Raw genomic sequence first — 14,435 nt, forward strand, 5'->3', positions numbered from 1 at the left:
AACACTGCCACGAAACAAACCCATCCAACATTAAATCACTCTGCTTTCTTGTAAACAAAGAGGTCCTGTCAGGAAAACCAATACATAGGGGAAATGAAATGCCAAAATATTGGTCAGGAAATAGGAATAACACAGAGCATAGCTATTTTTGGTAACTTGGCATTTTACTTTGGCTTCATCAGCAAAAAAATAATTCAATTGTAGATTTCTTGGAACTAAAGGCTCTCATAACTGTTCCTGAGAACTAATGGCACAACTGATATGAATGAATTGCTTTTACAAGAGAATACATTCTAACAGGTTTTGAAAAGGAGCCTTGCTATGCTCCTATACACATTGGTTGGTGTACAGTTGTGGCGTCATCTCAGCCTTGTGCACTGCTATGATTTACAAATGTAAAGTCGATATGTCTAAAACTGAAAATGAGTCTTGTTCTGAATCCTTATACCGATTGACGTGAGTAAATATTATGCACTGACTTCCTGGTTTGTCTCTCAGACCCAATCCGCGGTGAGGTGGAGGCTGACGCTCTACTGCCCTACGCAGACTCCCTGTCTCCCCTCCCTCTGCCCCACATGATGGCCCTGCTGATGTCCCAGCTCCAGCCCATGTTGGATGGCTTCAACCGCACCTTGGAGCACCTGACCTTGGAGGTCAGGGGTCTGTCCCAGGATGTGGCCCAGCTCCGGAGCTCTCAGTGGGAGGTAAAGGAGGAGGCCCTGCGGGGTGCAGGTGCCAGAGAGGATACTGAGGCCTTTGAGGCTAAGCTGGAGCAGAGTTTCCAGGACATCAAGGAGGTGAGGAGGGAACTGGAGAGACAGAGAGCTGAGATGGCGGATAGGCTACACTCCCAGCATGCCTTGCTGCACTATAACATCACCAACTTCAAGACAGACATCGACGCCAAGATCAAACACAATGACAAGATGTTACAGGTCAGTGAATCCCTCATGACATGGTGATGAAACTATTTAATAATTCATAACTTTGAGACTTAGTTTCTCACTTCGGTGTTAGTATCATACACTTTTAATGGGCATTAAGTGAGAATGTTCTTCATGGCTTTCATATGTTTCCCGGGTAGGTTAATCTCGAGTCCCTGAATGCCACCCTGTCAGACATGAAGCTCGAGCAGGAGCATCTGAGTGAAGAGCTCCAGAGGGACCTGACCAGCCCAGGGGACAGGAGAGAACCCAACCAGGTCCAGCCCAATCAGGCCCAGCACCCTCCAGAGGACTCGGCAGTGTGGGAGTCTATCGCTCGTCTGGACAACAAGGTGGTCAACAACACAGTGAGGGTGAATGCCCTGGTTGAAGACTTGGAGATAGCCAATGACAACGTCCTGGACCTGAAGAGGGGCTTCCGAGGCCTTGAGGAGAACATTGCCCAAACGTGGAGGAACAGCCAGATCCAGTTCATGGAGACGGGCCTGGAGGTGGAGGCGGCTAAAGTAGCCGTGCTGAACAGCGTCAATGAGCTGGCCAGCAACCTAACCCTCCGCTCGAAGCAGCTGCAGGACATGGAGACTGACATGGACTACCTGTACACACAGTTCTACAAGAACGTCAGCTCTGCCAGAGACTGTGACTGCAAGGCATTCACCGCCACCATCTCACGTTTGGAGCAGGGACTGACCAACGTCACAGAGCTGGCCAACGACAACCGGCTGGCCTTGGATGGGAGTACCGATGCTGGGTCAGAGCGCTGGAGTCCCTTTGTGGAGGACATCTACCAGGGGTTGGATCACGTCAAGGCCTCCCTGGCCTTTGAGCAAGAGAAGAGCAGGACTCTCCACCACAATGTGACCCAGCTGCTGGCCTCCTTTCTGGACATCCAGAAGGACGTGCTCAGTCTGCGGGAGAGCGACGAGTGGTTGGCGGGTGAGATGCGTCACCTCTCCAGCTCCTTCTTTTCTCTTTTGAACGATGCCATCCGCCACACCGACGTGCTGGAGATGCTCCTGGGAGAGGAGGTGATGGGGTTTATGGACTGGCCCCTAAGCAACCAGGAGGCCCACTCCATCCCTGCACTGCAGGAGAGGCTCCGCCACATGCAGGAACAGATCATGGGCCAGAACCTCAGTCTCAACTCCCTGCTGGAGGCCGCCCGGGCAGAAGAGTTCCCAGCCTCAGACGAGCCCTCTGTGCTGGTAGACTTGGCCTCCCGCGGCCTGAAGAGGAGGAGTGGAGACCAGAGGAGTGACCACCTCGTGGTCTCAGCAGCCTCTGAGGACCGGCAAGACTACTCTGACAGTGACCTGTGGAGCCTTGAGAAAGCAGTGAAGGAGCTGGGGGAGAAGGTCCACAGGCTGGAGTACAGGCCTTGTACTGCCAGCTGCAACAACACCAAAGATGGCGCCAAACTGCAGGCAGAGGTGGCCTGGCTGAGGAGGGGTTTAGAGAATCATTTGAGTCTCTTCAAGAACGTCTTCAGTAACTCAGAGGGACTGGCCGACTCAGAAAGCACCCTGGACTTGGACCAGCTGTGGGCCCTGATGAAGAGGAAGGAGGGGAAGAGACAGAGGAAGCGCAATAACAACAAAGAGAGAATCAAAGACCATATTGGAGAGAGAGATAACCTTCGCAGCAGGAGAGATACATCAGGTAGGCATCAATCTATGAAAGTGTTTTTGTCTTTCTTTCTAACATCCACTAAGACTGGAAGTTCACTTTAAACTCTGATCTATACATGTGAAACACCCTCAAGTCAGTGCTCGCAATGGGTTAAAACAGGGAGTCGCTGAGCATGACAGAGAATCAACCCAAGACTGCCTCCTGGTGAACCAAAAATGTTTTAGTTCAGGCTTATAAGTGGTCTAAGCAGAAGTATAGCGAGTGTCTATGGGTTAAACACATTTTCCTACACCCACAATAACATCTGCTAAATATGTGTATGCGACCAATATTTCTTTCTCCCGATTTTTGATACCGCCCATGAACAGTTAGCAGATAACAGTTGATAATTCCCTGTCTCTTCTCTTTCAGTGCTATCCAAGCTGGGGGACAGTCCCCTTATGTTTCTGGCCAGAAGCATACAGCGCAGCAGACCAAGTGACAGCAGCCTCCTGGTGTTTGAGGACACATCGCTAAACCTGGGCCAGATGTACTCAACTCACACTGGGATGTTCCAAGCACCTTTGGCAGGAATCTACCTCTTCACGCTGACGCTGAACATGGAACCTGGCCCCTCGCTGTCTGGGCTGAGGAGAGAGAACGGGGAGCTGGCTGCTACTCTGCATCAGGACAAGATGGCATTGTTTGGCCCCGTCACCCGCGTGTGTCTCCTACAGCTGCAGCAGGGAGAGGAGCTACGGCTTGAACTGTATGAGGGGACTCTGGTGACCGATGACCCCAAAGACAACACCTTCGCTGGGCTTCTGCTCCATCAGACCACCTGAGGATGCCGGGGCTGCTCTGTATAGTCCGAGGAGAGATGTTGGCCTGAGAGCAATCAATCACTAGACTGACAGCTACTATGGAACCTGCGTTTCAATCTCTTACATTGATATTGGGAGGGGGAGTATGTAGAAGGTTCAGGGAGTATAAAACATTTGTCATACAGTATACCATTTAGAGCGTTGCAACGCAACTTTCCTGAAGTTATTCTAGGTAGTTATAAGGGAAACAGGAACATTTGAGCATTCTAGACCATAAAACAATATTCTATAGAAATGGACTTTCAGAACATAAGGTGGGCTTCTTTAAGATATCACACTCCCCTCCATGCTACCACAATGCTGCCCTACCAAGCAAAAAGGCAGTAACTGCTCATTTGGTCCAAAATTAGTTTGTCATTTTTGCTACAGAAAATACATGCTTAATCATGTGGACAAGTATCCTGCCTCGTATTGTGTTTTGGAGAAAATGGGCATCATGTTAGCAGTAAGTGCATAAAGTTACTGTGAAACCAAGGTAAATAAAATCAATTTTTCTCAGTTCCACGCTATGAACAGTGCCTGCCTTTTTGCTTGGTAGGGCAGAATACAGGGCTTTATGACTGCAACATTTCTAATACAGTGCCGTGAAAAAGTATTTGCCCCTTTCTAATTTTCTCTACTTTGCATATTCTAGATACTGAATGTTATCAGATCTTCAACCAAAACCTAATATTAGATAAAGGGAACCTGAGTGAACAAAATTACACATTTATTTTAAAGTTATGCAACACCCAATGCCCCTGTGTGAAAAAGTAGTTGTGCCAACTTTAGCTGTAATGACTCCAACCAAACGCTTCCTGTTGTTGTTGATCAGTCTCTCGTCGCTGTTGAGGAATTCTGTCCCACTTGCATTCAGAACTACTGTAACTCGGCAACATTTGTGGGTTTTCAAGCATGAACTGCTTGTTGCAAGTCCTGCCACAACATCTCAAATGGGATTAGGTCTGGACTTTGACTAGACCATACCAAAACTTCAAATGTGTTGCTTTTTAGATATTCATGTAGACTTAATTGTGTTTTGGATCATTGTCTTTCTGCACTTCAGCTTCAGCTCACAGACAAATGGCCTGACATTCTCCTGTAGAATTGTGACACAGAAGGAACCATGAATTCTGCTTTAAGGCAAGTCATCCAGGTCCTGAAGCAGAAAAGCATCCCCAAACCATCACACTTGACCGTTGGTGTAAGGTTCTTACTTTGGAATGCAGTGTTTGGTTTTCGCCAGGCATAATGGGACCCATGTCGTCCAAAAAAGTTATACTTTTGAATCATCTGTCCATAGAACATTCTTCCAAGAGTCTTGATGATCATCTAGGTGCTTCCAGATGCCTTTTAGTAAACTTTTTGGATGACATGGGTCCAGACCTAATCCCAAATAAGATGTTGTGGCAGGACTTGAAACGAGCAGTTCATGTTTGAAAACACACAAATGCAGTTCTGTATGCAAAAGTGGGCCAGAATTCCTCAGTGACGAGAGACTGATCAACAACTACAGGAAGTGTTTGGTTGCAGTCATTGCCGCTAAAGTTGGCACAACCAGTTACTCAGTGTAAGGGGGCAATTACTTTTTTCCACACAGGGGAATTGGGTGTTGCATAACTTTAATTAAATAAAATAAGTATATATTGTTATTTGTAAATGCAGGTTCCCTTTGTCTAATATTAGGTTATGGTTTAAGATCTGATATAATTCAGAATCAAAAATATGCAAAATTAGGACAGAAATAGGCAAATACTTTTTCATGGTACTGTACATGTATAAGGCCCCAGGTAGAGAAACAGACCCTTTTCTACAAGACACGGGCTCCATACTGACAAGTTTTAAACTCTTATTACAGTACATCAATATGCTGTACCCTTCTCCTCCAGCAGATGGCAGTGCTAGACACCTTTACTGGTTTTAGCCTCATTCTCCACAGTCAAACCAACACAGTTAATTGGAAGGAAATTAAACAATAACCCAAGACCAGACCACAAAGTTGTGTACTAAAATAAGGTTATTTACTTTAAAATTGATACATTGGACAGGCTGTGTACAGAAACAGAATCGTTTTCTTTCCTTGGTAAACTCAAAAAGGCACCTTTTAACCAGATGCTGTATAAAAACACATTAAAGATGTACATATTACAGATTATTCTATATGGTTTTCTTGCATATTACAAAGAGGAAAACACTAGTTACTGCTTGGGTGAAATATTTCTTAAATATCTACCATATGTACTGTTAGCTTAATTCACACAGAAACTGTCCTGACACACTAGGTTGCACAGGATTTCAGCAGACATGCACACTTAACTAACATGTGCGCAAACCCACAAGCACTGCTCTGCAAAATATGTTTTATGAATTTGTATGGACACAAGGGAAGCAAAAGCAAACATTGGATAGATAAGAGGCAGACACAATAGGAGCAGGGAAGAAAAAGTTAAGAATACACTGGCCAAGACTTGGATCCTATGCAAGAGGGTTAACAAAGGGCACGATCTGTGACAACGCTTCCTTGCCATCATTACACGGGCAAACAAACTGTAAAGAGTTGAGAACAAGTGGTTCAGCCAAGGATGTTATGTTTTCATTTCATACCAGTATGAAGATCTAAATGTAGAAATGCAGTTCCTCTTGTGGTAAATGGTCATAAATGGGCTTGCTCTACCCTCTACACTGACCTGCAGATAACATCACAGAGGAAACCTGCAAATTTGTATATTTGCATGTGTCCCAAAACAAACAGAAGTAGTTTCACTTCAGTGTTGCATCTACTGTATGTTCCCTCTGTACTTGACTGTAATTCTGTCACACAAGCCTGAGGAAGCTTGATGGATCAACAAACTTCAATGGCATTACAGCTCTGACTAACTAAATGTTGTTTTTAGCACAAGTAAATATGCCATTTACCATAGCATTGAGTAAGCTATATAATTGTACTTTAAGTTAATAAAATGTTGCATATTTTCTGAACTAATGTGGACTTCTTGTGAGCACTATGACAAACCTGACATGTAGGACCCTGGAAGACAAACCATTACTGCACAATGCAACCATCTTAGTCAATGGTACAGTTCACTGGCTGAGCTCACATGATGTTTGGCAATATGAAAGTTGGCCACTTAATGAATATATAAATATATATCTGTAACTCAAAATGAAATTAAAAGCAAGAGAAGAGCAGGGGGGGAGATTCATCGTAGATCTATGAATGTGGGCAAGAATCAGCGGGGAGTGGGGACAGCAGAAATGTCAGATTAATCATTTTTTAGAAAGGCCTAATTGTTGTGTGCCCTCTAAACTGCACACCTTTGCATAGGGTTCATGAGGGCCAAAATATGCCATTTTTGTGTTCTGAACTTTCCTCCCAGAAGACATACAGAACATACACAAGATAACACATATGAAGAAGAGGTAAGCATAGAGACAGGATGGGACACAAACTCCCTATTCACAAATGTCATTTGAATACAATTTTGCGTTAAATATTATTTTTTAACCAGACGTATTTTTTGTCAGAACATAGATTTTTTGGGAGAAGTCACTGAGTTGAGGTTTGTTGTAGGAAGCACAGTGACAAGTTGATTTAAGGCAAGTCAGGTATCCCCTCTCACAACGTCCTAGGTTGTCTGGATTGCTCGTAGCTCTCGAAGCAGGTCCCGTTTGAAGCCGACTGGACGTGAATACCATTGCAGCATATTGTTCTTTTTTTTGTTGTTGAGTAGGCACGGACTCTATCGATACAATATATTTACATATTAAATTCACATATAATTATAGTACCTTATTTTGTAATTACTCTACTTAAGAGTCGAGAGACATTTTAATATGGCAGGAGAAGACTGTCCTGAAGAGAAAAAATGTTGGCATAAAACGTTTACAGGCAAAAATTGAACATAATTGGCAGGTGGTGACACTTGCGAGGGCAGTGTCTTGGTTTGAAGTGAGGCTCTAAGGTTCCTCCATCATATTCCTTTCTGCCCATCAACATGTGAGCAGGAAAATGCCATCCCCCTCCACACACAATGTCATGTTTTGACTTTCACAGAAAGCATACAATGCAGCACGTTGACCAAGAACTCCTCTGGCCAGGGAGGGAATAAGGGAAAGAGCCTCTGGCAGCAGCATCTGTCCGTTGTGGTGATAGACTCATGGAGGTTAAGGCTCTATGCCCAAGGCCCTGTGACAACAGGGTCCTTTTTTCTCCCATACTCTGTTCCTCCTCCCCTGCCAACTGAACAGAGGTGACACATTCAGCATTAGGACACACTGGAGAGTTCTGTCTCTAGGTCAGGCTGTGTTGAGTATGTAGGGGGGGGGGGAAGGATCAAATCTTGATGTCCTGCGATTCTACCATTTTGGCCAAGGTCTTCTTGACTCGTAAGATGGTGAGGCGCGAGGCGGGGTTGTGGGCCCAGCACTCAGACATCAGCTTCAGCATGGCTCTCAGACACTGTGGAGAAAACACACACACACACACACACTCCGCTTTAGGAGTTTGGTCTAATTTAAATAACCGCTAAATACACAGTATTGCCTAGGCAGATTTTTACTTATTACAGTTTTTTTTAAGTACTAAATGCAAATGCTTTCATATGGGTTACCGCTGCTACAACTGGATAAAAGACAACCTTCGCCTTCTTTACATGTGTTTACGCACTTCTCTTCAGTTTCTTTCTCAAGGGTCTCGTACAGGCAAAACCATATTTGCCCTGATAAATCAGGACTCACCTCGTCACCGTTCCACCTGTTGGACACGGTGGGCCGCAGCCCTTTCACACACACCACCTCCAGCATGTCCTCAAAGGACGGCTCTGCCGGCACCATCTCATAGTAGGGCAGCTGGTGGTCCTCCACTATGCCTGAGAGGGGAGAGGGAGATAGTGACACGTAAGCAAAGCGCAAAAGAACACCGGTTCAACCATACCGTCAGTGAAGCGCTTTCCATAACCAGTTGAAATCTTAAGCCTATTGGGGTAATTTTTTTCTGTAGTGATTGGCAGGGCCTAAAAACAACACCCGCGGGTAGATTTTTGGCATTGGCGTGTAATATGTTAATTTCACAAGCCATGTTGGCGGGTGGTCGGGGCTCCACAGCATTTCACTCACATTTGAGAATAAAAATAGAAGTCAAGTATGCGCCCATTTATAGCTAAATAAATGCTGCAGAAGCTTTTGTCTTTTTGTTGCATAGCTGGTAGCTAATCATCACTCAAAGAACTACGAATCCTGTAGTATATGCTGCGGGATGCGCATCAACACTGCCTGGCTGGGAAGCAGCGCACACTGTGATTGAAGAGCTGAAGATTATATTTTTAGATGCGCTGTGCACAGGCATAAAAATGTGTCTAATTTATTCAAAAGTCTACTAAAGTGAGACTTTGTCCTTGTGTTTCTTGGCTTTTTACATTGTTTTGTTCACATGCTAGGTTGTTTTTGAATTTTTGAGTTCGCTTCAGCGAAGACACATCGGGTTGTAGTCAGATTCTATCTGACAGGCACACTGTCACCAAGGGCTATGTGCCCTCGTTGCCACGGTAACCTCCTGCCTTAAAGGGGCAGTTGAACAATTGTCTCATTTGTAAAAATGTTGGTTAATAGACTAAGGTCACAAAAATGAAATAATATTTAGCAATATAACACCTCACTTCTGACTAGTAATACATTTATTGTGACTGGTATATTTTTGGCTGGTTAACCAAAACATTTTTAGTTTCAGGCCCTGGTGACTGGTCTGGAATATCAGTATCAAATGTGTACACAAATGCCTGTAGATTCATGACTATAAGGAGTGTGTGCGTATACACATCTATATCTGGTTGTCTGTGTGTATACACGTTTGTCGGTGTGTGAGCACGCGTGCACGTGTCCCCATACCTCCTGTTACACAGCGGCGGGCCATCTCCCAGATGATGAGGCTGTAGCTGTATATATCAGCCATGATGTAGGCCTGGAAGTGGTTCTTGTTCAGGGTCTCGCCCAACACCTCAGGGGCCATGTACCTCCGGGTCCCAACCCGCGTACTCAGAGGAACGTCCACCTCGTTGGTATCACTGACGACAAGAGAAGAACAGGAATTCATAAGTAATCCACAGGGAAATGGTCAGTTGCTCCAGAAACAAAACTTCAGCACTGTTAAGAAGAGCGGCCATAAGTGAAAACATGGGTCGCATTCATTAGCGCACACCGTAGCAAAACGTTTTGCATCACAAAACGATTGTTGCTTATTGGACAAGTTCAGGTACTCCCTGTCTGTCTGTCAGTTTTCTTACGTTGAGTGCCTAATGAACACAACCTTGATTAAAACATTCATGACTGAGCAGCATTCTACCTGTTGAACTTGACAGCCAGACCCAGGTCAGCGATGCAGCAGGTTCCATTTTTCTTCATCAGGATGTTCTTGCTCTTGAGGTCTCGGTGGGCGATGGCCGGCTTGCCCTGGGTGCCGTAGATCTCCGTGTGGAGGTGGCACAGGGCACAGGCAGCGGAGTAGGCCAGTCGCAGCAGGCTCTGGGTGTCCAGCGTGGTGAACTTTAGGTAGTCGTACAGGGAGCCGTTCTCATGGTAGTCTGTGATGAGGAGGAGCTGTGTGAAGGTCCCGGTACCCTTGATGTCTGCTGCTATGAACCCTGGGAGGGGTGAGAAGAGAGTCGAGGGGTGTTTAGTGCTATATTGAGATGTAGGCCTTGCCCTGATACATGACTGTTGACCTCATGTATTAGGGCAAATGTAGGCCTAAAAATCACTCCAAGTCAATCAAGACTCTACATTAAAAACTTCGATTCAGACCATTTTAGAAAGAAAACTTTAAAATGGTAGTATGTGGTTTTGATGGAGGCAGAGACTGTAGTCTTCTTTACTACAAGCGAGTGGTAGGAACGAAGCTTACCCAGTATGTTCTCGTGCCTCATGAGGACAGTTTGGTAAATCTCAGTCTCTCTGAACCAGCTGGCCTCCTCCCGGGTGAAGAACACCTTGACGGCCACCTTCTCTCCCCGCCAGCGGCCCAGCCACACCTCGCCGTAGCGCCCCTTGCCGATCTGGCGTACCATCTGGATCTGCTTGGCAATGGTACGCTGCACCTACAAGACATACCAGGGAGAGGCATTGAGCATCAAGTGTGCCACAGATCATACCTACTACAACTTTTCCCATTTGTTATTTTCTTCACGTGACATTCGCCGTGTCAAGCAAGATGTGTGCTAATGCTTTGTAAGGCTGTGTTGTGTTAAGTTATAATTTTCAATTTTACTGAACCTACTATAATCTAGCTATGACCAAAGACAAACACAAAAACAGCTGTTACACTTTCTTGGAAAGCAGACAAGTCACATTCCATAGCCAAAGGCTTTCCATCCAGGCCACATGCTCCAAAACCCCTCCCTGTGTCATGTGGGTATCTTACCAGCAGGGGGAGCCCAGAGCCACTGCTAGAGGACTGGGACTGGTTGATGAGGTCTTTGAGAGACTCTCCCACAGGGATGAAGGCCTCGTCCTGCTCCAGGTCCCGGTGGTACCGCTGCCTCTCCGTCTGCCACTTGTACCTGGCAGGAACACACACAGATCAGTACACATGCTAAAGCTACAATATGAACAAGAAGTGTTGTGAGGCAACAAGTAAATCATTATTTGAAAAGAGGTGAAACAGACTAATCACAAAGAAATGCTTAAATGGCACCAACAGTTGATTTGTATTCTACCACCAGGACTCAAGTCACTGTACATTTGGAATCGCTCTTTCTGTTAGCTAGTCCACTGTAATAGCCAGTCCTACCTGTAGTAACAGACTACCGTGATGCAGATGAGAGTGCAGCAGCACACAGTCATTGATATAAGGAAAGCCAGCCAATGGGCACTGCCAAAGTAGGAACCTGCAAAACAAAACTATTTGAGTCCCCAAATACAATTTCCAACCCAGACAAACTAGTATAAGAATACCATAGTGGAGCCGCTACAGAGGTAAACACCAACAGTAGAGTAACAGCTGGCCCGGAGCCTCACCAGTGTCCATTGGGGGAGGTAATGTGGGCTGCAGGTCCCGATTACAGAAGTCTGTATCGCAGCATTCGATCGTTCGCCTTGTCTGAGCCCTGGGCGAATCCTGAAACAATGTTTGTTGGCATAACAAGGGTTATTTAGGAATTATTAAACAAGAACAAAATATGAATAATAGCTTTAGACTCAGTGGCCAGTTTATTAGTTAACGTCTCTCCTACAGACAGTGAGTCAAGCGGGAGTGGCTTGCTATATAAAGCAGGCAGAAAGGCGTCAAGGGATTCTGTTACTGTTCGATTGAATGTTAGAGCGTGGTATGATTAGCGGTGTGCCGGATCTCAGTATCTCAGAAACGGCCACCATCCTGGGCTTTTCACGCACAACAGTGTCTAGGTTTTACCAAGAATGGTGTGACAATTTTTTGAAATAACACCCAGTCAGTGGCAGTCCTGTGGGCGGAAACAGCTTGTTGACGAGAGAGGTTGAAGGAGATTGGCAAGAATCGTGCAAGCTAACAGGCATGCCACAAACAGAAAAATAACGACGCAGTACAACAACTCGTTGATCCTTGTCATGATGGGCTATTGCAGTAGACGACCTAACCGGGTTCCACTCCTATCAGCTAAAAACAAGAAGCTGCTCCAGTGGGCATGTGATCACCAACCCTGGACAATTGCGGAGTGGAAAAACATTGCGTGGTCCGACGAATCCCGGTTCCTGTTACTTCATACTGATGGCAGTCAGGATTTGACATAAGCAGAGTCGATGGACCCATCCTGCCTGGTGTCAATGGTACAGGCTGATGGCGGTGGTGTGGAGAATGTTCTCCTGGCACACGTTCAGTCCCTTGACACCAATTGAGCAGTGATTGGATGCCATGCCCCGAAGAATTCAGGCTGTTATGGATGCTGTGTCCAACCCGGTATTAAACTTGCTACTGAGTGTACATATACATTCAATAATGACATTCATGTAACATGACATAATTGACATCCATGTGTCCTTGTCTTGTCCTGCTCCCTCCAAACAGACAACATTCTTACCTTGCATTGAAAATGTGAGCCTTCATACTTCATGCAGCCAGAGGTCAGAATAGCTTCTCCATTCTCGTCCTCCTCGATGATGGCAAAACACTGGCCATTCGTCCTACAATATACACATTCAATGACTACAGTTCCCAAACATACTTAGGATAGCGTTTTGACCAAACCTGTCATTCATCACAGACCCAAAAGTCAGAGTTGGAACAAACATCTAAATGAAAGATTCTGGTAATTTTGTATACTTTTATCAAAAAGCTCTGAAAGTTGCTCTCACAAACCAAAAGCGGTCCCAGAAAATTGCGTACTACGTCACATATTTGCAGATATGTACGCCACGTCACATCCCTCTATCTCTTGCTCTGCTGTGGGTGTATCATGTGCATCTTGCTAGCTGTCACTCATATGGCGAGGGGCTGAAGCTCATTTGTTGAACTCAAATTACTAGGGGCTGGCCCATGTTGGGGAAAATGTAGGGAAAATGTCACAGCACAGCTCCCATAAAAACAGTCACCATCAAACAAGTGATTGAGGTAAGATCGTAATTCTGCTCATACATTTTGCATGTACGAACGACACGCTGACACATCCAGCCCAAAGCGGGAGGTAGGAATGCATGATATATCGGTGAACATATCGGAATCGGACGATATTAGTTAAAAATGCGAACATCGGTATCGGCCTGATGTCTAGTTTAATGCCGATGTGAAAAACTGATGTAAAAGCTGACTGGCATAACTATATAACGTAGGTACATGACGTAATGAGGCCACGTAAAACTTTGCGCTACACGTGCAACACAGCATTCCTAACCTAGCCCAAAATGTCTACTGTGTCGATTGAGCAGTCAAACAAGTCGAGAAGTCATTTGAAAGAATAAGAACATTTCAGCGAGACAACTCAAAGGTGAAATCCATTAACGCCGGGATAATGGAATCCGTTGCCTTTGACAATCAACCGTTTTCTGTCGTGGGTGATGTTGGCTTTCGGGAGTGGTCGAGCACTGGTACACACTAACATTACCAAGTGCGCTATTGTTCAGATGTTGCCCTACCAGAGTTGCACTGTAATAGCGCCACGACATACTACGGAACGCCAATTGGGTCTTTGCGTGTCAAAAGCGATCAACGTCAAATAACACTATTTGACGCTTTAAATAAGCTTTTAATTTGACACGTCAAATAACACAGTTCTATTATAGAATGTTGTGTGTTCTGAATTTGCATGTGCAAGCCAAGCACCACCACTAATATCAGTAGCACTGTCAACGCTGTACAAAAAAGTCTGCAAACAAGCAAACACCAGGCACAATCGATATGTTTACAATACCACGTTGGTAATAAAGCATTATGTGTTTGACTGCAACTTTTGGGGTAGCTAGCTAGTTTTAGCTTGGTACCTAGCTAGCACCAATACAACCAGCCTGAAATCAATGACCAGTAGAAACTGCAGTCATTTTCACTATTCTTAGCTATGATTTAGGAATCCTTGTGAGTACGTATTAGCTAGGCAGCCACTTGTTGATTGCCTATTGAAATTAAACTTCAGTTCATAAAAATAAATAGCTAGCTAGTTACTTACTTAACCCTGTTGCCCAAAGCTAACTTTATAAGCAGCCAGCTTCATCTGGCTAGTGAGGCTCGACCGGACCGGGTTATGCATGTTGTGAAGCTAGCCACATTAAGGATTAGGCACAATAGTGGAATTTGCAGTTTGCCTTCAAAATAAAAGTACCGCTTTCAAAGTGATGCAGAAGGTTACAATTGGTTGAATCATGCCATATTTAGACTAGATGTTAAACAAGGTTGGAATGTGAAGCAATGGAATTGGGTATCAGTCTACTCAGTGACACCCACAGAACACAACTGAGGAGTTTACGCAAATATTAGCGTTCTAGCTCTTATCACGGGACTGCGTCAGCTTATTGTGTGTATTGACATTCATATTGCACTGTGCAGCTTTACCTAAGGATTGGGGAT

The 14,435-nt window shown here is 45.1% G+C and overlaps 2 protein-coding genes across 3 annotated transcripts in view; one reads left to right on the plus strand and one right to left on the minus strand.

Annotated features, from left to right (window-relative positions):
* LOC106606107 (multimerin-2-like) overlaps positions 1–6,394 on the plus strand; it is a 38,667-nt gene extending 32,273 nt beyond the window's left edge. Inside the window, 4 exon segments of the mRNA XM_014202230.2 lie at positions 499–567; positions 570–935; positions 1,085–2,603; positions 2,985–6,394. Coding sequence (XP_014057705.2) covers positions 499–567; positions 570–935; positions 1,085–2,603; positions 2,985–3,397 — 2,367 coding nt within the window. The 3' untranslated portion in view covers positions 3,398–6,394.
* Positions 5,415–14,435, minus strand: part of LOC106606127 (bone morphogenetic protein receptor type-1A) — a 72,307-nt gene continuing 63,286 nt past the window's right edge. For both annotated transcript variants that reach the window (XM_014202262.2, XM_014202254.2), the window contains exons 5-13: positions 12,460–12,562; positions 11,423–11,522; positions 11,196–11,292; positions 10,827–10,965; positions 10,311–10,503; positions 9,753–10,050; positions 9,299–9,474; positions 8,153–8,283; positions 5,415–7,874 (exon numbers count right to left, since the gene is read on the minus strand). In XM_014202262.2, the coding sequence (XP_014057737.1) occupies positions 7,749–7,874; positions 8,153–8,283; positions 9,299–9,474; positions 9,753–10,050; positions 10,311–10,503; positions 10,827–10,965; positions 11,196–11,292; positions 11,423–11,522; positions 12,460–12,562 (1,363 nt within the window). In that variant the 3' untranslated portion in view covers positions 5,415–7,748. The remainder of the gene's footprint in view (positions 7,875–8,152; positions 8,284–9,298; positions 9,475–9,752; positions 10,051–10,310; positions 10,504–10,826; positions 10,966–11,195; positions 11,293–11,422; positions 11,523–12,459; positions 12,563–14,435) is intronic.

This window comes from Salmo salar, chromosome ssa01 (genome assembly GCF_905237065.1).
Source record: "Salmo salar chromosome ssa01, Ssal_v3.1, whole genome shotgun sequence".
NCBI lineage: Eukaryota > Metazoa > Chordata > Actinopteri > Salmoniformes > Salmonidae > Salmo > Salmo salar.